This window comes from Protomyctophum bolini, assembly GCF_963924005.1.
Source record: "Protomyctophum bolini genome assembly, chromosome: 9".
NCBI lineage: Eukaryota > Metazoa > Chordata > Actinopteri > Myctophiformes > Myctophidae > Protomyctophum > Protomyctophum bolini.
The window spans coordinates 20810746-20830666 of record NC_137870.1 but is presented as its reverse complement, the minus strand read 5'-3'; the positions used below and the strand labels follow the sequence as shown (position 1 = coordinate 20830666).

General features: G+C 44.0%; 2 protein-coding genes across 2 annotated transcripts; one reads left to right on the top strand and one right to left on the bottom strand.

Annotated features, from left to right (window-relative positions):
• Nucleotides 1-2657: 2657 nt before the first annotated feature.
• rnf228 (ring finger protein 228) lies at nucleotides 2658-6187 on the bottom strand. The gene has a single exon (XM_080772207.1). The coding sequence runs from the start codon at nucleotides 5870-5872 to the stop codon at nucleotides 5093-5095; it is 780 nt and encodes a 259-aa protein (XP_080628333.1). The 5' UTR covers nucleotides 5873-6187; the 3' UTR covers nucleotides 2658-5092.
• Nucleotides 6188-7372: 1185 nt separating this feature from the next.
• Nucleotides 7373-19066, top strand: sgpp2 (sphingosine-1-phosphate phosphatase 2). The gene is made up of 5 exons (XM_080771686.1): nucleotides 7373-7748; nucleotides 9812-9973; nucleotides 15919-16098; nucleotides 17761-17850; nucleotides 18431-19066. The coding sequence occupies exons 1-5, from the start codon at nucleotides 7470-7472 to the stop codon at nucleotides 19001-19003; spliced, it is 1284 nt and encodes a 427-aa protein (XP_080627812.1). The 5' UTR covers nucleotides 7373-7469; the 3' UTR covers nucleotides 19004-19066.
• The last annotated feature ends 855 nt before the right edge of the window (nucleotides 19067-19921 follow it).

The following is a 19921-nucleotide window of genomic DNA, read 5'->3' as shown; positions in this document are numbered from 1 at the left end:
GATTCTGTCATGTTCATTGGAAATCTGTCTGTCAGCACGTCTGACTTTATTTTATCACCCTCTAAAGTTTGTCCAGGGATCTGGAAAGACCTGAAATGCTCCACGGGACGCACGTAGCGCAACGGGAACCGGTTGCAAACGACCCGGAGACACGCACCTGCCCCGCGCTTTCATCTCTTCACTTCCTCACCTTTACCTACTGGGCGCGCAGCGGGAGCCACGGTGCGCACTATAGCATACAGCTCTATTTACGGACATCCCACTGCCTATACGCATTCAATTAACATTCGTCTCTTTTGTGCCTGTAGAAAGGCACTTCAGATCCTTTTGTCTTTTACGTCAAAACCTGCTCGGACAATGCCTGGACGCTGGGCTTAAAATAAGCATGGGAAACGGGGGTTCTTTCACAGCATTATTTAATATCCCCCTGAGAAGGTTATTATCCTCTTATCTTAAGTCAACCTCATATGATGACACGGCCGAACACTTGTAAGTGCACTAGATAAACCCGGGTGAATTGTTCATAATTACGTGGGAATTAGTTTAAATTCGTGCCAAAGTGTATTTGCAGTTCTATTATCTGATGCTGAAGCACGAGTGAAGGCCTAGAGGAAATCAAAAGGTTCAACATAAAAGCTCTTACCGTGTGGGGAAAATAATAGGCCTATAGTTCTATTTCATCGTCGTGTTTTTATATATCTATTTATTATCACACGTTTGCATGGGTCATCCCATGAGGTGATATACGGCAAATAACAGAAAAACATCACTCTGTATATAGCTATACGCTGACGAACGTGACGATTTAGAGGGTCATTGAACTTATTGAAACTGGATATTATATCCAAGAAAACAGAGGGGGGAGAATGGAAAACAGAGAGAAGCGAGATGCATACCTCGGCCTTCTTAAAAGTGACATTGAATCGCCGTGTCCAATCCATTACCGGGGGGATGAAATTCAAAGTCAGAAATCTCGCTTGATGAGAAATAAATTAGTTTCATCACATATTCTGTTAAGAGCACAGTGCCATCTATAACCACGTATCTGTCAAATTATTTCGAACTCAACGCATATTAGGCTATGGGCTAGCTATTAATATATGTTGGTTATGAATCAAACGAGCTGACGTCTATTTGGCCCTGGGCTGGGCGCCATGTATCCCATTGTTTATTATGTGGGCTATATTTAGTTTTCATGAAGTGAAAACACATTTTAGACTATAGGCTATATTTTATTAATTGAGACTTTATTTGGGCCGGTTGATAATGCATAGAATGCATATAATTTATATTGTCACATGACAGGTTTACAGAAGTATAGGCCTAAACAAGTGGATGAAATTCGTTTTATCGTCTTATCGTTTTGTTAGAAAAAAAGAAAGGGAAGAACTAGAAGAAGAAGAAGAAGAAGAAGAAGAAGAAGAAGAAGAAGAAGAAGATCCTGAGGGAGAGAGATCGATCAATAGGCCTAAGCATTCCATTATTATGGAATATATAGGGTAGGCTATAAGTGATATTTTTTGGTTATAAAACAAAATGTTAAATCACTATATTCTGAATAGTATTATCATTGTTAATGCTAGAGTGTTTGTTCAGTATAGGAGTCTCCCGGTCTCTCCAGCTCTTTAATAAACAGAAAATACATTTTCAGGTATAGGTGACACATTTACAGCCAATATTATAAAGAGAGAGCCATCTATCAGCTTGTTAGTGTTCCAGTTCCAATTTGTCTAATAATTTCTTTGTGTCATCACTTACTTATACTATACACTTACATTTATTTAATCTGTATCCTGACTGAGTTCTCTATATCCTGATTGGATCAAATTGGTATTCCAACCTGAAAATGCATTTTCTGTTTAATAAAAACTTGGAGAGACATGGAGACTCCTGTGAACAAACACAACAATGAGTGAGCTACTATCACAATATAGAGCTGTTTAACACTTATTTTAACAAAAGAAAATCACTTACCCTATACCTTTAATATATATAAGTCTACTTTAGCCTAAATAAAAATAAGCGAATTTAATTTGAAATATAGAATTTGGCTAGGCTAATAGCCAAGTTAAATCAATTAATTAAATCAATCAATCAATCAATCCTAAATTGATATAAGCTATACGCCTCAATTACCATAGTTACAGTGACTTACAAGAAAGACTGTTTTGTTTAGGTATAGGCTATATTACTACTTAAAATAATGATATCATAGCATATTAATAGCATGATTTAAATTAAACAGAGGGGGGTTCAAAAAATTGAACTCGAAACCATTCACAACTAGTTTACTATTAGTTTTTACAACTAAAAGTAGCCTATTTAAAAGCTGAACACAATTCGGTGAGCATAAAACATGTTATAGGCACTGCACATTGTTTGCCACTAGAGGGCGCGTTTGCCAAACAGCAGGATGAGAAATGGAACATCTAGATCCAACTTTTATAGGCCTTAAAGTTAACATTAGAGTTAAATCGAGCAATAATAGTATAGCAGTGGGCTAAAATGTGAGTTGTAGCAAGTCATGTGATGCGCCAACATTCTATTCTATTATCGTTTTCAGACAATTAATAAAAGCAACAGATCATATGATCTCTTTAATACTGAAATGTGTTTATGTATGTAAAACAGCACATAAAGAGCATTTCTCTGTGCAAATACATTTTGGTACCTTAACAACAACCACAGATTCTCATAAAAAAAGAACATTTGCTATGTTCTCTTAAATAAATAGGCCTACAATAAGCTTACTTCCCACCAAAGATCCTATCATGTCAAATAAAAGGGTGAAAAAGTGCATCATGTAAGATTTTCTTGGGGGGGGAAGTTGAAGAGGATCATTGGAGCAGGTATGAAAATTGGGATTGGGGTACTCCATGATTGTTTTTTAATTGTCTTAGCCTCTACCCATAGCAGTGAGGTAGGGTTAAAATGAATGTGAAGGGGAAATAAGTGCTTAGATAAAAACTGAGTTATCGCCAAAGTGCATTCTTCTTCATACTAACACATGAGGAGCATCAAGGAGCCATAGTTTTCCCTGTTCTCAAGCTCACTTGACCACTGTGTTGTCAATTTTGAAATAATAAACCATTAAAAGAGCTGTCATTGTTAATGTTATCAATCACATAAAATAATAAAGCAACTATTGTAGCACATAACTACAAAGCACATAATTCACAGCAAATACTGGTAGTATATCTTATAATACGTCTTGGTAATGCTTGTTGGACATTATCCCAGAATGACATTTTCCAATCACATTCTTACTTAAAAGGCCTAGTTTGAGATAAATATTCTGGTATCTGTTGTCATATACCTCAGAATATCAACAGCTGAGTTAATAGACTCAGAGAGACCAAAATGTAATTATGTTTAAATTAAATTCACATTAATTAAGTTCACAACGTACACTCAACTTGTGTGTTCCATTGGATTACACTATCACAGCCCATCTAGACCCACTACTGGTATTATTTCATTCATGAACACTTCTGGATAATCTCAGCCATACATAGGCAACTGATTAAGCTTTCTATAAATCCTCAGCCAGGCATATCGTATATATCACATAACCCCTGACAGAAGAGTGAAACCCAAACTGCTTCGTGTCTGATTTGTTCGTGATATTTCATCTGACACAAGGTCTATTTAAACCTGGAAACAATATGGATTTTCATATATCTTCACCTTGGACTGCATAGTGAGAGATTCTGTCTGTATCAACAAGTCAAATCCAGATGAAGAGAAAGGGGCTTTGGCATCCCACCCGTGAACATAGCTTTTGGATACTATAGGTAAAATTTCATTTCGGATTGATTAATGTGATCCATGAGATTGTTTGTCTTTTATATATAATGAAATTAATAAATACATTATAAAAAACGAAAAATGTATTTACACATTTTCTCAACTAGACCTCTTTTTTAAGCCAGATGTTTCCGAGTCTGAACAGCTGCAGAGAAGAGTCTTTGCTTATAGTCCCACTGTCAGATCTGTAGAGGAAGAGGAAATACTCCATGACGTCCCAGCTGGATGCTAGATAGGAGAGGTCTGTGCCTGATGATTTCAATTATGATTGTGATTATGCCGAAGTCTCTGATTGAAGCTCGATTATTTGATTGACTAATTGATCGATTACCGGTATATCGATCATGGGCTAGCTTTGGAGGGTGACGACGTGAGGCACACAAGTGAAGAAGATGCAACGACCTGCGTTTATATCATTAAACAAAAAACTTTCTCCAACTTGGTCTTGACCATCAGTAGCCTAACATGCACAAAATAGATTACAGACCTTGGGTCAAATACTCTTGATTTCACTGCTGGTCATTCCAATGCGCTTACTTGACCTCACAGAGAACAGTGGAAAGGGTGTCCTTCTGCAACTCAAGTTCATTCAATAACAGAAGTCTAAGCATTGCAAGGCTTTGGCCCAGGTCTGAAAGATAAATATAGGCCTATCAAGTTATCACACCACTCTTCAGTTAGCTGAGTAGCTGCTGCATCATTGGACTATTTACAGTTTTCATTGTGATGATTACACATCCTGTGATTGACCGATTGGAGGCTTCTCGTGTGATATGAAATAAAACCAAAACCCATCATTTCAAAACTGTAGACTACTGGACACAATACAATTGGCTAGTGCTTAGTTCAGATATAAGTGATCATGCCCAGCTATCTACAGTGAATCATGGCATAGTGGGATATGCATATTTGGGGGGGATTAGGGGAATATCATACCCTGGTGAGGAGCACTTCACATTCAGTCATCAAGCCAACCACAGCAGACCTAGAACAGTCTCTGGCAAGTTCACTCAGTCATAAGCCACAAACCAAACCCACTAGGCCTATAATAGGCTATACCATTTCAAGTGCATATAGGTATAAATAAGGAAGGAGCATGTGACTGTCAGCCTATTGCTCAAAACTAGATGAAGGCCTTTGGGTGTTTGCTGTCTTTCAAGGCCATTTAGGGCGATTTGTTTCTATAAAAGATCAAAGGATAGGATTGCCTTATATGCACTGTACATAATCACACCCCCTTCCAAATCAGTATAGGCTATAGATGATTCTTTGTCATAAACCAAAATCAGGCGTTTCTCCTGGAGTTAGTGGTGGCGGATGAGCGGCCCGTCTCGTGATCCGGTCTGTATTTGAGCCAGCAGATCAGCCATGTGACGACCACGGAGAACATGGCTAGGATGCTGGCTACAGACAGGCAAATGGGTCCCGCGGGCGACGGAGGGCTGCTGTGGCTGTGCACGAAAATCAGGCCCATGAACAGCAACACCAGCATGGACAGGAATGAGAAGATCACGCACACGCAGCCGGTGGTTAGCGCCACCCGTTTACAGCTCTGACAGCTGTCGTAGCGCACCGAGTCCTGGGACAGGGTCGTGGCCGTGGACACGGTCGTGGAAGGGGTGGCTTGACTGGTGGTGGTCGTGGACGCCCCCGAAGCCTCCTCCCGTCGGAGCGCGATGAGCGCCGGGTGCAGTGGGGGAGGGTAGGGTGGCAGGGCGTCCTGGGGCAGAGGGTCCGAGTCGATGTAGAGCGGAAAGTCCTCCGTCACCTTGGTGTTGTTGGGAAGGTTCTGTATCCTGTAGTCCGGCACGGGGGTCCTGTGGCGGCACACGGGGCAGCTGATGCGCCATGGACGCTCCTCCCGGAGGTGAAGCGTGTTCAGACACTCCTCGCAGAACGTGTGCAAGCACTCCAAAATCTTCGGAGCGCGGCGGTCAAGGTCGAAGTAATTGTAGCAGATTTTGCATTCGTACTCCTCGTAGGGGAACACTGTTGCCGTGGCCTCGCCTGGGGGTTCCGCTCTGTTTGATGTCAGATCGAGCCCTGCCATGTCATCTTTCGCCATTCACATTCTCTAGTGAACACAAAGGGAGCTGGCGAACAGATGCTGATGACGGTGCACGTCTCTCTCTCTCCCTATTACCCAGTTCATGCAAGCGCCATCATCACTCCGATGAATCGCCTATGTTGACATGATCGTAGCCAGGCCTTTTTTTCTTCAATCATCCACACGATGTTATATTGTTATGTTAAATTCCGAGCGTCTCTCAGCAGCCTTAATGTCCGGAACCCCTCACTGAAATGTTAAAAGGGTCTCATTTCACGTTCCGCGTGCAGGGAGCCGATGATGTAATGGTGGCGACTCCAACGCCGGGGCTCATTCAGCGCGGCTGTGCACATCCCCACAAAAGAGAGAGAGACAGAGAGGCGGCGGTCGTTGGATGTTGTTCTGTTTCCCGTTATAGCGTCTGTTGTTTTCTGTTCTCTGTTGCTCGCAGAACCAGGCTGGAACTCACTGATCGGTCGCCATCTCGCAGCATCCCAGACAAAGGATGCGCTAATTGGGTTAAACCGACGCTGCTTTACAATAGGCTGCGTTGCCAAATGACACACACACACACACACACACACACACACACACACACACACACACACACACACACACACACACACACACACACACACACACACACTCAATAAAAAAATAGGTCAAGTTGAACATTGTTGTCATGTGACATGTTCCGTTGAGTTACCTCATGATGGGAAAATAAATAGGTCTGTCTCATGCGTGGATGCCCACACGGCCACGCCCCACGGCCGTGGTCATGCATTTTCTTTTAGCCTACCTGTTGACACATTTGTTAAAATGTCAATTGCAGTACATTGGATATGGCATTTGTTAAACATTCAGTTATAGGCTACTATTAGGTCTATTTTAATTTGACCATTTGACAGTCAATAGCCTATAGGAGGCATCCTAGGCTATTAATTAATGTATTGCAACAGAGAGAGAGAGAGAGAGAGAGAGAGAGAGGGGGGGGGGGGGGGGCGCACTGGGCTAGCCTAACAACAGATTAAAATATTTCTCATCTTTCAAGTATTTTCTTTTCTGTAGCCTATACAGAAAAGAGAATACTTGAGAACAAATAATGAGAAATATTTTCAACCATCATCAGCTTTTTGATTGCAGTTGTTGCCAATTGAATACTCAGTTACAGCTTAAAGCCCCCAAAACACCTTGATGTTTCCAGTGTGCTGTCAGTTCTTGAATCAACTATCAAGAAGGCCAATGCATTCAACTCCATGTGTGCGTGCGACGTGCGTGGTTATAACCTGGTTAGCAACCTAACGGTGGCTAATCTCTGCAAACACATTTAGGCGTGTAGGTGTGTGCAATGACTGCCACCCAGGTCTAAAGGTCGGGCCAACCCCGAGGCTTCGTTTGAATCGTTACAGCTCGGTGTGTCCAACCTGCCCCTCCCATTCCACCCACACACACCTGCAGCAGGCGTAGCCTACTATAGCCTACACTACATCAAGTTCACATCTACATGCAGCACAACACCTGCGTCTGGGATGTGTCATGTGTGTCGCTATTATTTTCCAGATTTACGAGTTTAAATTAGGTTGCTCACTGCACACCGTACTACCATTTAATTGACATGTTGGAGCTCCTGGCTTCCCTCCAGGATTCGGAGCTTGTGGCCCGTTTCCAGAGGAGATGCGGACTCTTCCTTATCGAGGACGTGCATCACAGCGGGGAGAGAAACGGATTGTCGCTGGGACATACCACGGACCACTCTGACAACAACACCCCGTCTGACAAGCTGAAGAAAAGATGTAGGCCCAATGGAGTCAATGGACATGTTGAAAATATAAGTGAATACCGCCGGGAGTATGATTCAGATCACAAATACAAGGAGAACGGAGTTGTTGTTGGAGTAAGTAGGCTAGTCTGAATGGGATTTCTTTCAAACTGAGTGTGATGGCACGTGTGACGTCACGTAACTGGCTTTTCTTGTTTTAGTCTAGCCCAGAGGCATGTAGTCTATACTCTATGGCTCTGGTCTAGTCTAGCCTAACTGACTGACAGTGACAGCACCTGACAGTTCAGTTTTAGAATGAGCAAGGGGTGCTCAGTGGAGTGCTAATCTCCGCCAGGAGGCACGTCTCTACATCTTTGTGATTGTGTCCATGGAGTTGTGCACATGCATAAAAGGGTACATAGCAATTGGAAAGGCAGTTAATATCTTCTGCCTTTTGAGCCTTTTTGTTCAAAACGAGCCAATCCTGCAAACTTGTTAGCCTGCCAATGTTAGCCAATTAGGATGGAATATGAAATATCGGACAGACTTGGTACTGCGTACTGCGTTCTATACGAGCATGACACCACTGAGGGCCAGACTGAGAACACGCATCAGGAAAATGTAAATTAAATGTCATGCTTTGGCATTTGTTGTGTCCCTATGGGTCAAAGTGAAGCCATTATGATTTTTGAGGTGCGCTAGCCCCTGCCCAGCTTTCTGTGTCTGTGTGTATAGGCCTATGCCATAGTGATGATTTGATTGGCTGAGCACAGAATGTGATGTATGATGATGTTAGCCGCAATTTGCAACACTTTCCCCTCCTATGCCCAGCTTTGAGGGTTTGTGTGAACACAAACATTGGCTGATGATTGGCTGATCACCCCATAGTGATGATTTTATTGGCTAAGCTAGAGTTGCAATACCCTCCCTAGCCGCAATTTGCAACTCTAGATTTTTTTACAATTGGTTGAATCTAGAGTTGCAATAACCTCCATCGACTTCCTATGCATGTTTTTTGGTTTGTGACCTCCTGGTCTTAAATTACGTTAAACTCACCAACATTGCAGCTGTAGTCCAAGCTTGAATTATCCTCTTTCGATCTGGTGTCGCTTGTTTATCATAAAAGTCCCCATAAAAAAAGTTATGAGCTACTTTCTGTCCAAAATATTCCACAACTATTATTCCGAGCCGCCATCTTGGATTTTTTCAACGTGCCATAAAACAAGACGTGAGGGGGAGCGCTTGTTTAATAGAATCTTACCTGCGCAGGTAAGACACCCAAAGAAGAGGCCGACACCCTAGGGAGAGAGGGACGCTATTAAACAAGCGCTCCCCCTCACGTCTTGTTTTATGGCACGTTGAAAAAATCCAAGATGGCGGCTCGGAATAATATTTGTGGAATATTTTGGACATAAAGTATCTCATAACATCTTTACGGGGGACTTTTATGATAAACAAGCGACACCAGATCGAAAGAGGATAATTCAAGCTTGGACTACAGCTGCAATGTTGGTGAGTTTAACGTAATTTAAGACCAGGAGGTCACAAACCAAAAAACATGCATAGGAAGTCGATGGAGGTTATTGCAACTCTAGATTCAACCAAAAAATTCAACCAAAAAATCTAGAGTTGCAAATTGCGGCTATACCCTCCCATTGACAGCCCATTGATTCAAAGCGTTTGTTTCATAAAAATCCACCATATACAGACATGTTATGAGTAGCCCCTTTTGGGATCCTCGGTTACCTTTTCTGTAATTTGAACGGCGGTACCCTAGGGTCCCTTGAAAGTTAATCCACTCTCCATAGGACGCAGATGTCAATTTTGGCTTCTCTGAAATTCTCTTCCTCACTTCTATTTTCCTGCCTCTCTCTCTCTCTCTCTCTCTCTCTCTCACACACACACACACACACACACACACACACACACACACACACACACACACACACACACACACACACACACACACACACACATTCCTTTGCTTTAAAATGAACCAAACAGATTCTCCTTTCTGCGGTTTAAAGGTTGGTCAGTTTGCCTATAGGCAAATCATTTAGGTCCACTTTACTATTACATTGAAAGTGGATGCGATGCAGTGCAAGGCCAAAGGTTTCGTCAGTCACCACTCGTGCAAAATTGTATCCTGAAAATGGCCAGTATGTTCTTTGTCATTGTAATTTGTTTGTTCCCCACAGGGCTGCAGTGGTCCTCTGTATGAGGTGAGGAACAGACTGCTCTACTTCCTGTTCCTGCTTTCAGCGGGTCTGGGACATGAAGTGTTCTACATCACCGTTCTGCCTATCATCCACTGGAACCTTGATCCATTCCTCTGCAGACGCCTCATCAACATGTGGACCGTAGGTCACAGTCAAGTGTTTAGTCTGTTAACTGTTTATCTGAGGGAAGGACGCGTGATCTCTCTCTCTAGGTCTAGATCTATTTTAGTAAAAATAAAAAACATTATATACGCCCAGGCGGTGGCGTAACCATCTGGGCACCCGACTGGTAATCCAGTCGCAGTGTGCCGCGGGTTCGACTCCGAGCCCGACACGGCCTTTACTGCATGTCTTCCCCCATCTCTCTCCCGTTTCCTGTCGGCCTACTGTCTGTCCCTTCAAAAAACCAATAAAAGGCGTAAGCCGCAAAAAATATCTTTAAAAAAACAAACATTATATACAAAAATAAACGATAGAGATGCATGTTTACTGCCTTTCCCCCTATCTAGTGCCAACGTCAGTGTGTCCATGCACTGCCCGTTGCCTTCGTGCACAACTGTCTCACAATGCCACCTCTCTTCTCTCACCCCTCTTCTTCACCCCCTGTTCACCTTTCAACCTCCTTTCATCCCTCTTCTCTCCCCTTTCGGTGACCTGTCCCCGGCTCCACCATGTCCGTATCCCCAGGCCTGGGGCCACCAGACCCTGGGTGACCGGGGCCCTTCATAGGATGAAGGGGGCCACACATATTGATGCCCATCCATCAGTGGCAAAATATTCTATTGGATCCTGCTCTTAGATGTTGGGTTGTAACAGTCAGTATGTCTTTGCGAGTCCCTGAACAGATCTCAAAGGCACTCTGAAAGATGTGCATCAGACAAATGCTGGCAGTACGCAGTGTGTGTGGTGTTGCACAGGCACACACACAAGGACAAACACACACATTCCCACAGTCTGTGTGATGGGCAGTATGTTTATGTGCCCTTTGCGTCTTCATCCCAAAAGCATGTTGCATGTCCTGCATCTGACCCTCCTCTTTTAACCCCTTAGGGGAGGACATTGTATTATTCTATAGATCAGAGGTTTTTAACTTTCTGTGGTTAAGGCACACAAATAGGCATGTGAAAAAGGTACATGTATATTCATAACTAAAATAGCCAATCTACAAGCTCACACCGGGTCTTGCATAACTGGGTGGATTTCCAACTTGCATATAGTAGTAAATTAATATTAAAATGATTCACAACTTTTTGTATAGGTAGTGTATATGATATCAAACCCTGTACAATCAAGACATGCTCCATATATGGCCAGACCTCATCAAACCCTGTACACTCAAGACACTGCCACGGTTAGATCTCCATATATGGAGCTGACCTGTTCTGACTAATCCATGTTGATCTGACCTCATAAAACCCTGTACACTCTAGACATGCTCCATATATTATGGCCAGTACAGAATTCATTCCATACAGTATGTTGATCTGACCCCCCATGCCGGGGCGCACCTGGACTTGTCTCATGGTACACTGTTTGGGAACAACACACTGTTTGGGTCCCTGCACACTGTCAATAATACATTCATACCGGCTCCCTATACAACTCCTCTAGTTAGACATTAACAGTTCACCTCCTCCTGGCCTGTCCACACACAGTTTTATTGACCCAAGTAGTCTATGGTCTCATTGGTCTGTCACCCTTCAGGGCAGATTACACCAACAGTCCCTTGCACCCCCAGCTTAACCCCTCACACATTATGATGGTGGAGCTATCCAAGGTTCACACGCACGCACACACACACACACACACACACACACACACACACAGTAGTGTCTTTCACTACCCTTTAGCACAGTGTATGTGTTTTACTTGGTGGGTGACTTTGGTCTACTCAATAACACATTTTTCATTGACCATATGGTCATGAATAACTTATAGGTACACTGACACCTGAAAAGTTCATTTTTATGCAAAGGATAAAACCAGGACATTCTTTTTGGAATATATTCCAAATGTAGTGTCAAATTAACGCAGACCAGCCTCTCCTCTGTAGCGGGAAAAAAATGTTTTACCTACTCACCAATACAGAAAGGTTATGTAATTTCCTTAGCCTGCTTTCCTTAGTGGACACACTCTGAGCCCCCCACCACACGTATGAATCGTATTTCACCGGGGGGAAAAAATGTAGTTACTTAGTCCACTGCGCCCTCTACCGATATTGCCAAGAGAAAACCCTCATAGAGAAGGTTTTTCCTTCGGGTGAAAAATAAATTAGCTACAGAGGAGAGGCTGGTCTGCATTTATGCGAGCCCCGGAAGTTGACAGTAACATAGCTCTAACTGTGATGGCATTAGAGCTATGGACCAGAGCTAGTGTCAAATCGGCTACCCAGAATTATAATGTGAAACGGTTTAAAAACAATTTAATTTCAACATTTGGCTGTGTTGTTCTTCTCGTTTTTTTAAAGATATCTTTGGAGCTTTTTGCTTCCACTGATAGACAGTAGGTTGACAGGAAAGGGGGAGAGAGACGAGGGAGACACGCAACAAAGGTCGTCGGGATAGGGACTCGAACTCGCAACACGCCACCAGGCCGGATTACCAGCCTAGGTTCCCAGACCGATAGGCTCTGTTATTCTGATGTCCCTAGCAGTGAGTTGGGTGGAATAGGCTTTCTCCTTACCATCTCTTTCTCTCTCTCTCTCTCTCTCTCTCTCTCTCTCTCTCTCTCCCCGTTCCATCTCCCATTCTCTCTCTCTCTCTCTCTCTCTCTCTCTCTCTCTCTCTCTCTCTCTCTCCCCCCGTTCCATCTCCCATTCTCTATCTGTCTCTCTCTCTCTCTCCATCTCTCTCCCCTCTTCATTAGCCAATAGGTTATTGCATGGTTGTTGTGTGGGTGAAATATGGTCTCTCCATCATCCCACCTTCACTTTCCCACCCTAACTCCCCCTCTCCCTTTCTTCTACCCCTTTCCCCGCTCCTTCTAACTCTCTCTGGCGTGCTGATCGGGGTCTATACTATGCCCTGTCCTTTTTTCCTTTTTCCCTCTCTTCACCATGATGCTATTTTCGCCTAATGTTCGCCTCTAGAATAGGGACACTGTGTTTTAACACTTTTACACAGGAGTGTTGCAGTATCAGTACTACTGTTGTTGATAGATTTCCTGTTCTGTTCTGTATTAAAACCTAAAATACTCACAATCCCAGTATGAGTGACATAAATGTAAGGTTAAACAAATGTGTTACCGTTATTAATTTTAGCGGAAAGATGAAAGGGACCCCAACCCACGTGTAGTACGTGGCACAAACGGCTTCTTCGTGGCATGATAATGATGACTTGTCCAGTGGAATAGCTACAGCATCCCCCCCCCCTCCCCACACACACACACACGCACAGCTGCACACTCCCACAGTCACTCACGTGGTGACAGATCAAAGTCCAGCGACACATCAGGCTCGATCAATACACTCTTTCACGAGAAAACACACGCGCACACACTTGTGTGGTTATCTGTTTGTGCGACCTGACCTATGTTTAACTCCTCTCCCTCTGTGACCAGGCTGTGCCTCAGTCAGTGCTTTGATGTCAGCCACACAAAGGCGCCAATGTAAGACCTGCGTGCTCTGGGCACAGTCCGGGCTTGGTAGTAGTGAAGTTTGTGCGGGCGGCATATCACATTACTGTATGCAAGCGTTGCAAGTGGTAGGCAGCGTCCGTTGCATGTTGAGAATGCAGTGGTCAGTGTAGGGCTCGTGGTGATCTGGTGAATGTGGAGAATTTCACCGTAACAGGGTTTAAGTGAGATTACGGTAGGATACTGCATCTACGAGAAGTGAATGGACTCAAATCCTCATATTTTAACTCTGAGAGTGTAAAATATAACCGAATGGAGCCATACGAATCAAAGGAGCAAATCTATAAATTAACACTGAGGAATTGACGGTTGTCTCCCTGTACTGTGCATGCAACAATACAAGTTTGTGTTAGTGGTGGGGGGTGGATGCAAATATTACAAACATGATCTTAACATTCAGACATTACCATGGACAGATGCACATTTGTGGAAAGAACAAGTAAACTGTTGTAGGCCTGGTCGAGAAATATTTGTCTCCGTATTATCCCATCAATCAAGCCGGCCGTCTTTCTTTCTTCTAGTCCTGTATACTCTGTCTTTTCCAATTGAGCCTCACTTTTCCCTCTCTTCATCACTCAGTCTCCCTCTCCCTTCTCTCTCTCGCCAAGCAAGCAGACACCCCCCCCCCCCCCCCCCCCCCGTGCACACGCGAACACACGTGCGTGCCGCCTACATGGCTATAGTGTATGAGAGTCAACTTGTGACAAATTAATGAATTCAAAGTAACACCATAGAATAACAATAACAATAAATGTCGACACATTGTGCCTACAGACTAGCCTACAGACTAGCCTACATTATAGGCCTACTTAACAGATCGCACATGGACCATTTATATGCACAAATTGCACCGGCAGCTTTTATAGCTTGGTAAAAGCTGCGAATGGGGCAGCCAATGTATCTATTGTTGTCGGAGGAGCAGATTCGTTTTCTAAGTTTGCCTAGGCTGGGCAAGAGCTCCATTGACTGGGCTGCCCACATGGGGACGGGGGACGTTCTACCGTGCACCGTACCGTGCCGTACCTGCAAGTGAGCGTGAAAAGAATATTGGTACCACGCCGTGGTACTGCGTGCTACGACCATGACACCACTGCACACACCCCTCTCTCCATCTCTCCCTCCCTACCTCTCTCGCTGATCGAGCTCTGGCCTGTCTACACACACACACACAACGGAAACCGTTGCCAACAGTGATTTGTGCTGATGGCACCAGTTGTCTAACAACAACACTTTGCATACTGATGTCAGGCATGTCCATTTACAGACGACTTGAATTTTATAGACTAGACAGCTGCAGATCAGTGATCGGTTCTCTAAATGTCATTAAAAAAGCCTGCATTTGCTTAAGCATAAGGTTTCTGGACTCATAAAGTTCCATTTTTGGGTTGTTACTGTATATCTCCTCCCTTCTCTCTAAGTCTAATGGCTTGGCTTGCTGCTATGCTCAGATGGGGTCAGCAGACCTACGCTACATTTCTATCTCTTGTTCGCCATGGTAACAAGCATTCTCTGATTACAGTGCCAGAGGAAATGGTAACAATTACCCCCCTCTCCTTTCCCAGTCCTTTCTCTTTTCTCTCTCTCTCTCTCTCTCTCTCTCACACACACACACACACACACACACACACACACACACACACACACACACACACACACACACACACACACACACACAAGTCTCTATCCGCCTCCCTCTGCTCCAAACCAAGACAGCCATTCATTAAAAATACAACGCCGAGCCTTAAATAAACTTTGTGTTGGAGTGGGCTGCACCTCAGCACACCACTGGGATTGCATGAAATAGAATAGGCAGCACGTTTGGCACTGACCACATGCTCATACTTTGACGTGCACACACACAAGTGTGTGTGTGCCGTCGAGTGTGTCATCATGTCACAGGGCTCTTGTCTCACCGTCAACTGAAGACGCTATGTCAGCAAACTATGCCAAATCCGATTCCCATTTCCTATACAACAGATTTAGTTACTGTACAACTGCAGGATGCACACTTTTATACAGGGCTGGGTCTTCACTTACTTATTTATGATGAGTCTGCTAGGTGTAATGGCACAGAAAGGGTCTAATCAGGGCTGTACCTCCTTTGTTTTCTCACGTCACACTTTAGTCTTTCTTTCTTTCTGTGCTGCTGCGGCCAGCTGAGGACTTAGGCTTCGGGGAGGTGGGTGCCACAAGCAGGAATTCTGTTTTACCAATGAGCGTTCAAGTGTAATGATGCTTGTTTAGTGTATGGCCGATTCATCCACATGGCATTTGTACTGTTGATTACATATTTTTAAGAAAGGTTCTACTTCTATTTAAAGTTGAGGTATGATTCTGAACAGAAACGTTTTCCCAGATATGTACAGTAGCTACTATGATTTGTTATCTCTCTGCACACAGCATATCATTTATATGAACTTGTTTTCAATTAAATTCTCACTGTCACTCACCAGTTGGTGATGTACATAGGTCAGCTGATGAAGGACCTGTTGAAGCTGCCTCGCCCTTCCTCCCCTCCAGTGGTTAAGCTGGAGATGCGTGTTGATGCTGAATACGGCCTGCCCTCCACCCACGCCATGGCAGCCATCGGCATCTCCTTCACGCTGCTGCTCAGCGCCACCTCCAGGCTACAGGTGGTTGTCTCCAAATACTTCATTTCTGAAAAGACAATTAGCACTAAATAACATGGTTCTATCGCTCTTGCTCACAGGGGGAACCACTGTGTTTTGGTGCTACACAGCACCTTTGTCAAATGGTGCTATTCAGAAGCATTATAGGTGCCTGCCTACACTCAGAACCAGTAGAGAACCTCTGAAGGACTAGACATACAGAGGCTTTGTACAGCAGTGGTTCTAATGTATGTATATCACGACTACCATCCCAAAGAACCGCTGATTAACAGTGCTCAAGAACCACAATTTGTGTATGTGGATAAAGCCAATCAGGAAATGATTAAGCAAAAACAATTAAGCCAAAAGACCAATTTTGCAGTGATATAGTGATAGTGATGCAGTGAGCCTTCCACAAGTATGAGAGATGAACTTTCCGAAGAACGGTGGTGGCTTTCAAACTCAGTGTTACTGGAAGAAAAGTCAGTTTGTTTATTGGTGCCTCTGTGGGTGGAGGGGTGGGGCTCCACTGTCCGTCATTGGGTTTTGACTGAGCAGAGTTGGACAATTGGGAGGGGCAGAGCCGGCAGTCATCATCAGTCAACATCAGCCACACCCACCCAGCTGTTGTTTAGTCTTCTGATGGACTCAGGAGAGTCAATGACTGTCAATCTCCACCACCTCTCTCCTTCTCCCTGTCCCTTTCAAACTGAATGCAAGTCTCTCACAGTGAAATCCTCAATCTAATTCGACCTCTCTGTCATTACTTCCTGGACGATCAAGTCAAATGCTCAGAAGCTCACAGGCTGAGGGAGTCTCATACAGTTGGACACATAACCGTGGCATGAATTCCCCCTAGAATGCCCCTGAAAGGCCCTCTGCACAGCTTTACTGTAGAGTGAGTAGATAACAAGCAGTGGTCAGTGCAGACGTCCCTGAATAGCTCCCGGGGCCTCGGGCTGCGTACTAGGTCCCGTCCCCCCCACCACTACACCCCGGAGGAGGTCGGAGGTCACGACAGTCAATCACAAGAGTGACCTCCTCCTATTCCCCAGGAATCCTTTGTGCCCATTCAGAAATCCCCTCTTCATGAACTGCCAGTGAATAGGCTTCCAGCTGCAAGAAGGACGGGAAAAGACACAGGAAAAGGAGAGAGGGAGGGAGACAGGGAGGAAGGAAGGAGGTATGAGGAGGTGTGTGTGTGTGTGTGTGTGTGTTACCGCCTCTCCTCTCTGTTATTGAAATGGAAGAGAGAACAAAACCCGCCGACATAGGTAAAGGAGTCGGGGAGAGAGGGGGAAGGAAGAGAATATAGGAGAAAGACAGTAGAGGGCTAAAGGACAGATGACTTGATGACTGGCCATACGTCAAGCCACTAGAATGGATGTTTGGCGGGGAGAGGATCTATATTTCCTCGCAATGAGCACAGAAAATAAATAAAGATTGGATGAAAACGAACAAGAAAAACGGGGGTGGGTGGTTGGACTAGCCCTGACTGTGTCCGCATAGAGGAATGTTTGGAATGTGCACTATGCCACGGTACTATGTGCACGCAAGTTGAACAAACTGATCTTTAAGCACATTGTGTGTGTGTGTGTGTGTGTGTGTGTGTGTGTGTGTGTGTGTGTGTGTGTGTGTGTGTGTGTGTGTGTGCCATGTACTTGACCTTCTGTCTTTGCGTCTCAGTTCCAGTTTGAGGTGGGCCTTCTTATTGCAGTGGTGCTGTCTTCTATGGTGTGTCTCAGTCGCCTGTACACAGGCATGCACTCTGTTCTGGTGAGTTAGCCTCCTCTTTCTCTCTCTCTCTCTCACACTCACTTGCACGCACACAGACTAGCGATATAAAACATTAAATTCCTATCCAATGCTGGATGTCTTATTAGACTGTCTGGCTGAGAGTGGACTTTATGGAACGTGTTTCATTCTGGAATCATGATGTATATTGTCATTATGGCATTAATGTCACTTAGATAAGAGCTTAGAAACTCATTGGTATAGCTTTATGACTCAGAGGCAGCATAAAGGCATGTGAAGTCCTTTTCAGGTCTGTATTACAATATGTATTATAAATGGAAAAATCACACCCGTGTGAAGTGAGGGGCGCTCCTATCATCGTACATCATGACGTAAATTGTCAATGGGAATTGAATGTTTGTGTAAGACGAAAATGTAAACTAATAGCTGAATATAGGAGGGGCTAATATCACACCCGTGTGGCGCTCTAATCATGGTACATCATCATACATCTCATTCCGGCCAATTAGAATTTGCGTCCTCACCTTCACACACACTAAAAGCTGGACCCTCAAAGTGTTTATTCTTCTTTTCTTTTGTTCTCTCTCTTTCTTGCCCTTAGGATGTGATCAGTGGTGCTCTGATCTCATCTGCCCTGCTGTTTCTCACCTACCCTCACTGGGAAGCATTTGATCGGTTCCAGCTCACCAGTCCCGTCTACCCAGTTGTGGCGCTGGCGTTGCCCCTCTTCCTCAGCTACACATACCCCGAGCTGGACCATTACACCACCACACGGGGGGATACGACCACCATTTTAGGGGTAGCAGCTGGGAGCTCTATTGGATACTGGGTGAACCAGCAGCTCAGGGACACTTTTGAGCCCAAGGGACGGCTGCCGGTCCCATTTCCCACACCGACGGGTAGCGTCCTGGCATTAGGCACAGTCCGCGCTCTTGTGGGGATTGTGACATTGCTGGGGACACGACAGATAGTGAAGACGTTGATCCTCCGGGCGTTGTACTCTTGGTACAGAGTGCCATTAAGTGATAACAATGCCAGGAGACGGAAAGAGATTGAAGTGCCAAGCAAGTTCGTGACATATGCGTCTGTCGGTCTGGTTAATTCTATTCTGGTCAATAGAGTCTTCATACTACTGGGATTACAATGGTCCAATAGTAACATAACAATATTGTAAGACTGCAGTTCTTGTATGTTACAGATCTGTTCAGATATTTGCTACTAAATATCCAAGACATTTTCTTTAGTCCATCCGTCTGTTCGTCATTCCATTTAGGTCAAACTAAATAAATTAAACAGGACAAATACTAATCTTACATAATTTCACAATCTGAGCTAAATAAAAGTATATGTACAGCTTTGATGAAATTGTAGTTGAATTACATGTTTTTTTGCATCTCAATTCTGATCAGTTTGTGGTAGTGGTAAAAAATAAATTAAACTGCACCATGCCAGTTGAACATGAAAGTAGCTCACACGAAGTAGCTTGCACAAACCAAGCAGTTTCTGACATTATCACTTGTAGGTTTCACTGCCACTCAGACCAGTTTGGTTAAAAACATTTGAACCAGTTTGACTACAATGCTGGGGCACACGTCAGACTTCATTGCAAGGATGCCTGCAGTATCTATCACTGCTTGGAGGTGACAGAAAGCACAAACCTTAAGTTCGGAAAAACCAGCCCTTGTAATTTATTTCTGGACTTTGAAAGCAGTTTTAGCTTCAGTACCACAATGTCCTTAGGTGGTGGGGGTGCTGATATGCAGATTATTTAATATTTGAGTCATTATACTGATGTTAGATAAAACCAGGCTTGTTTCCATTCCATGCCAGCTTGGAAAATCAACAATGGTGGACATTGTAAACAAAGCGGAAATGCAAATTTGGAACTGAAGCCTGAAGAAGAGGAGTTATACAAAGAATGACATTGATATCACGATGACAAAATCAGTTGAGCTGTTCCTGAGAGCAATTTCCATTAAAGCACCTACATATGTTTTGATTGTTCAAAATTGGTTATTTGTGGGGATAGAAAATAAATTTCATGTTATAGGTCCTTTAAGCAAAGAAAATCAAGTATACCCTACCTTTTAAA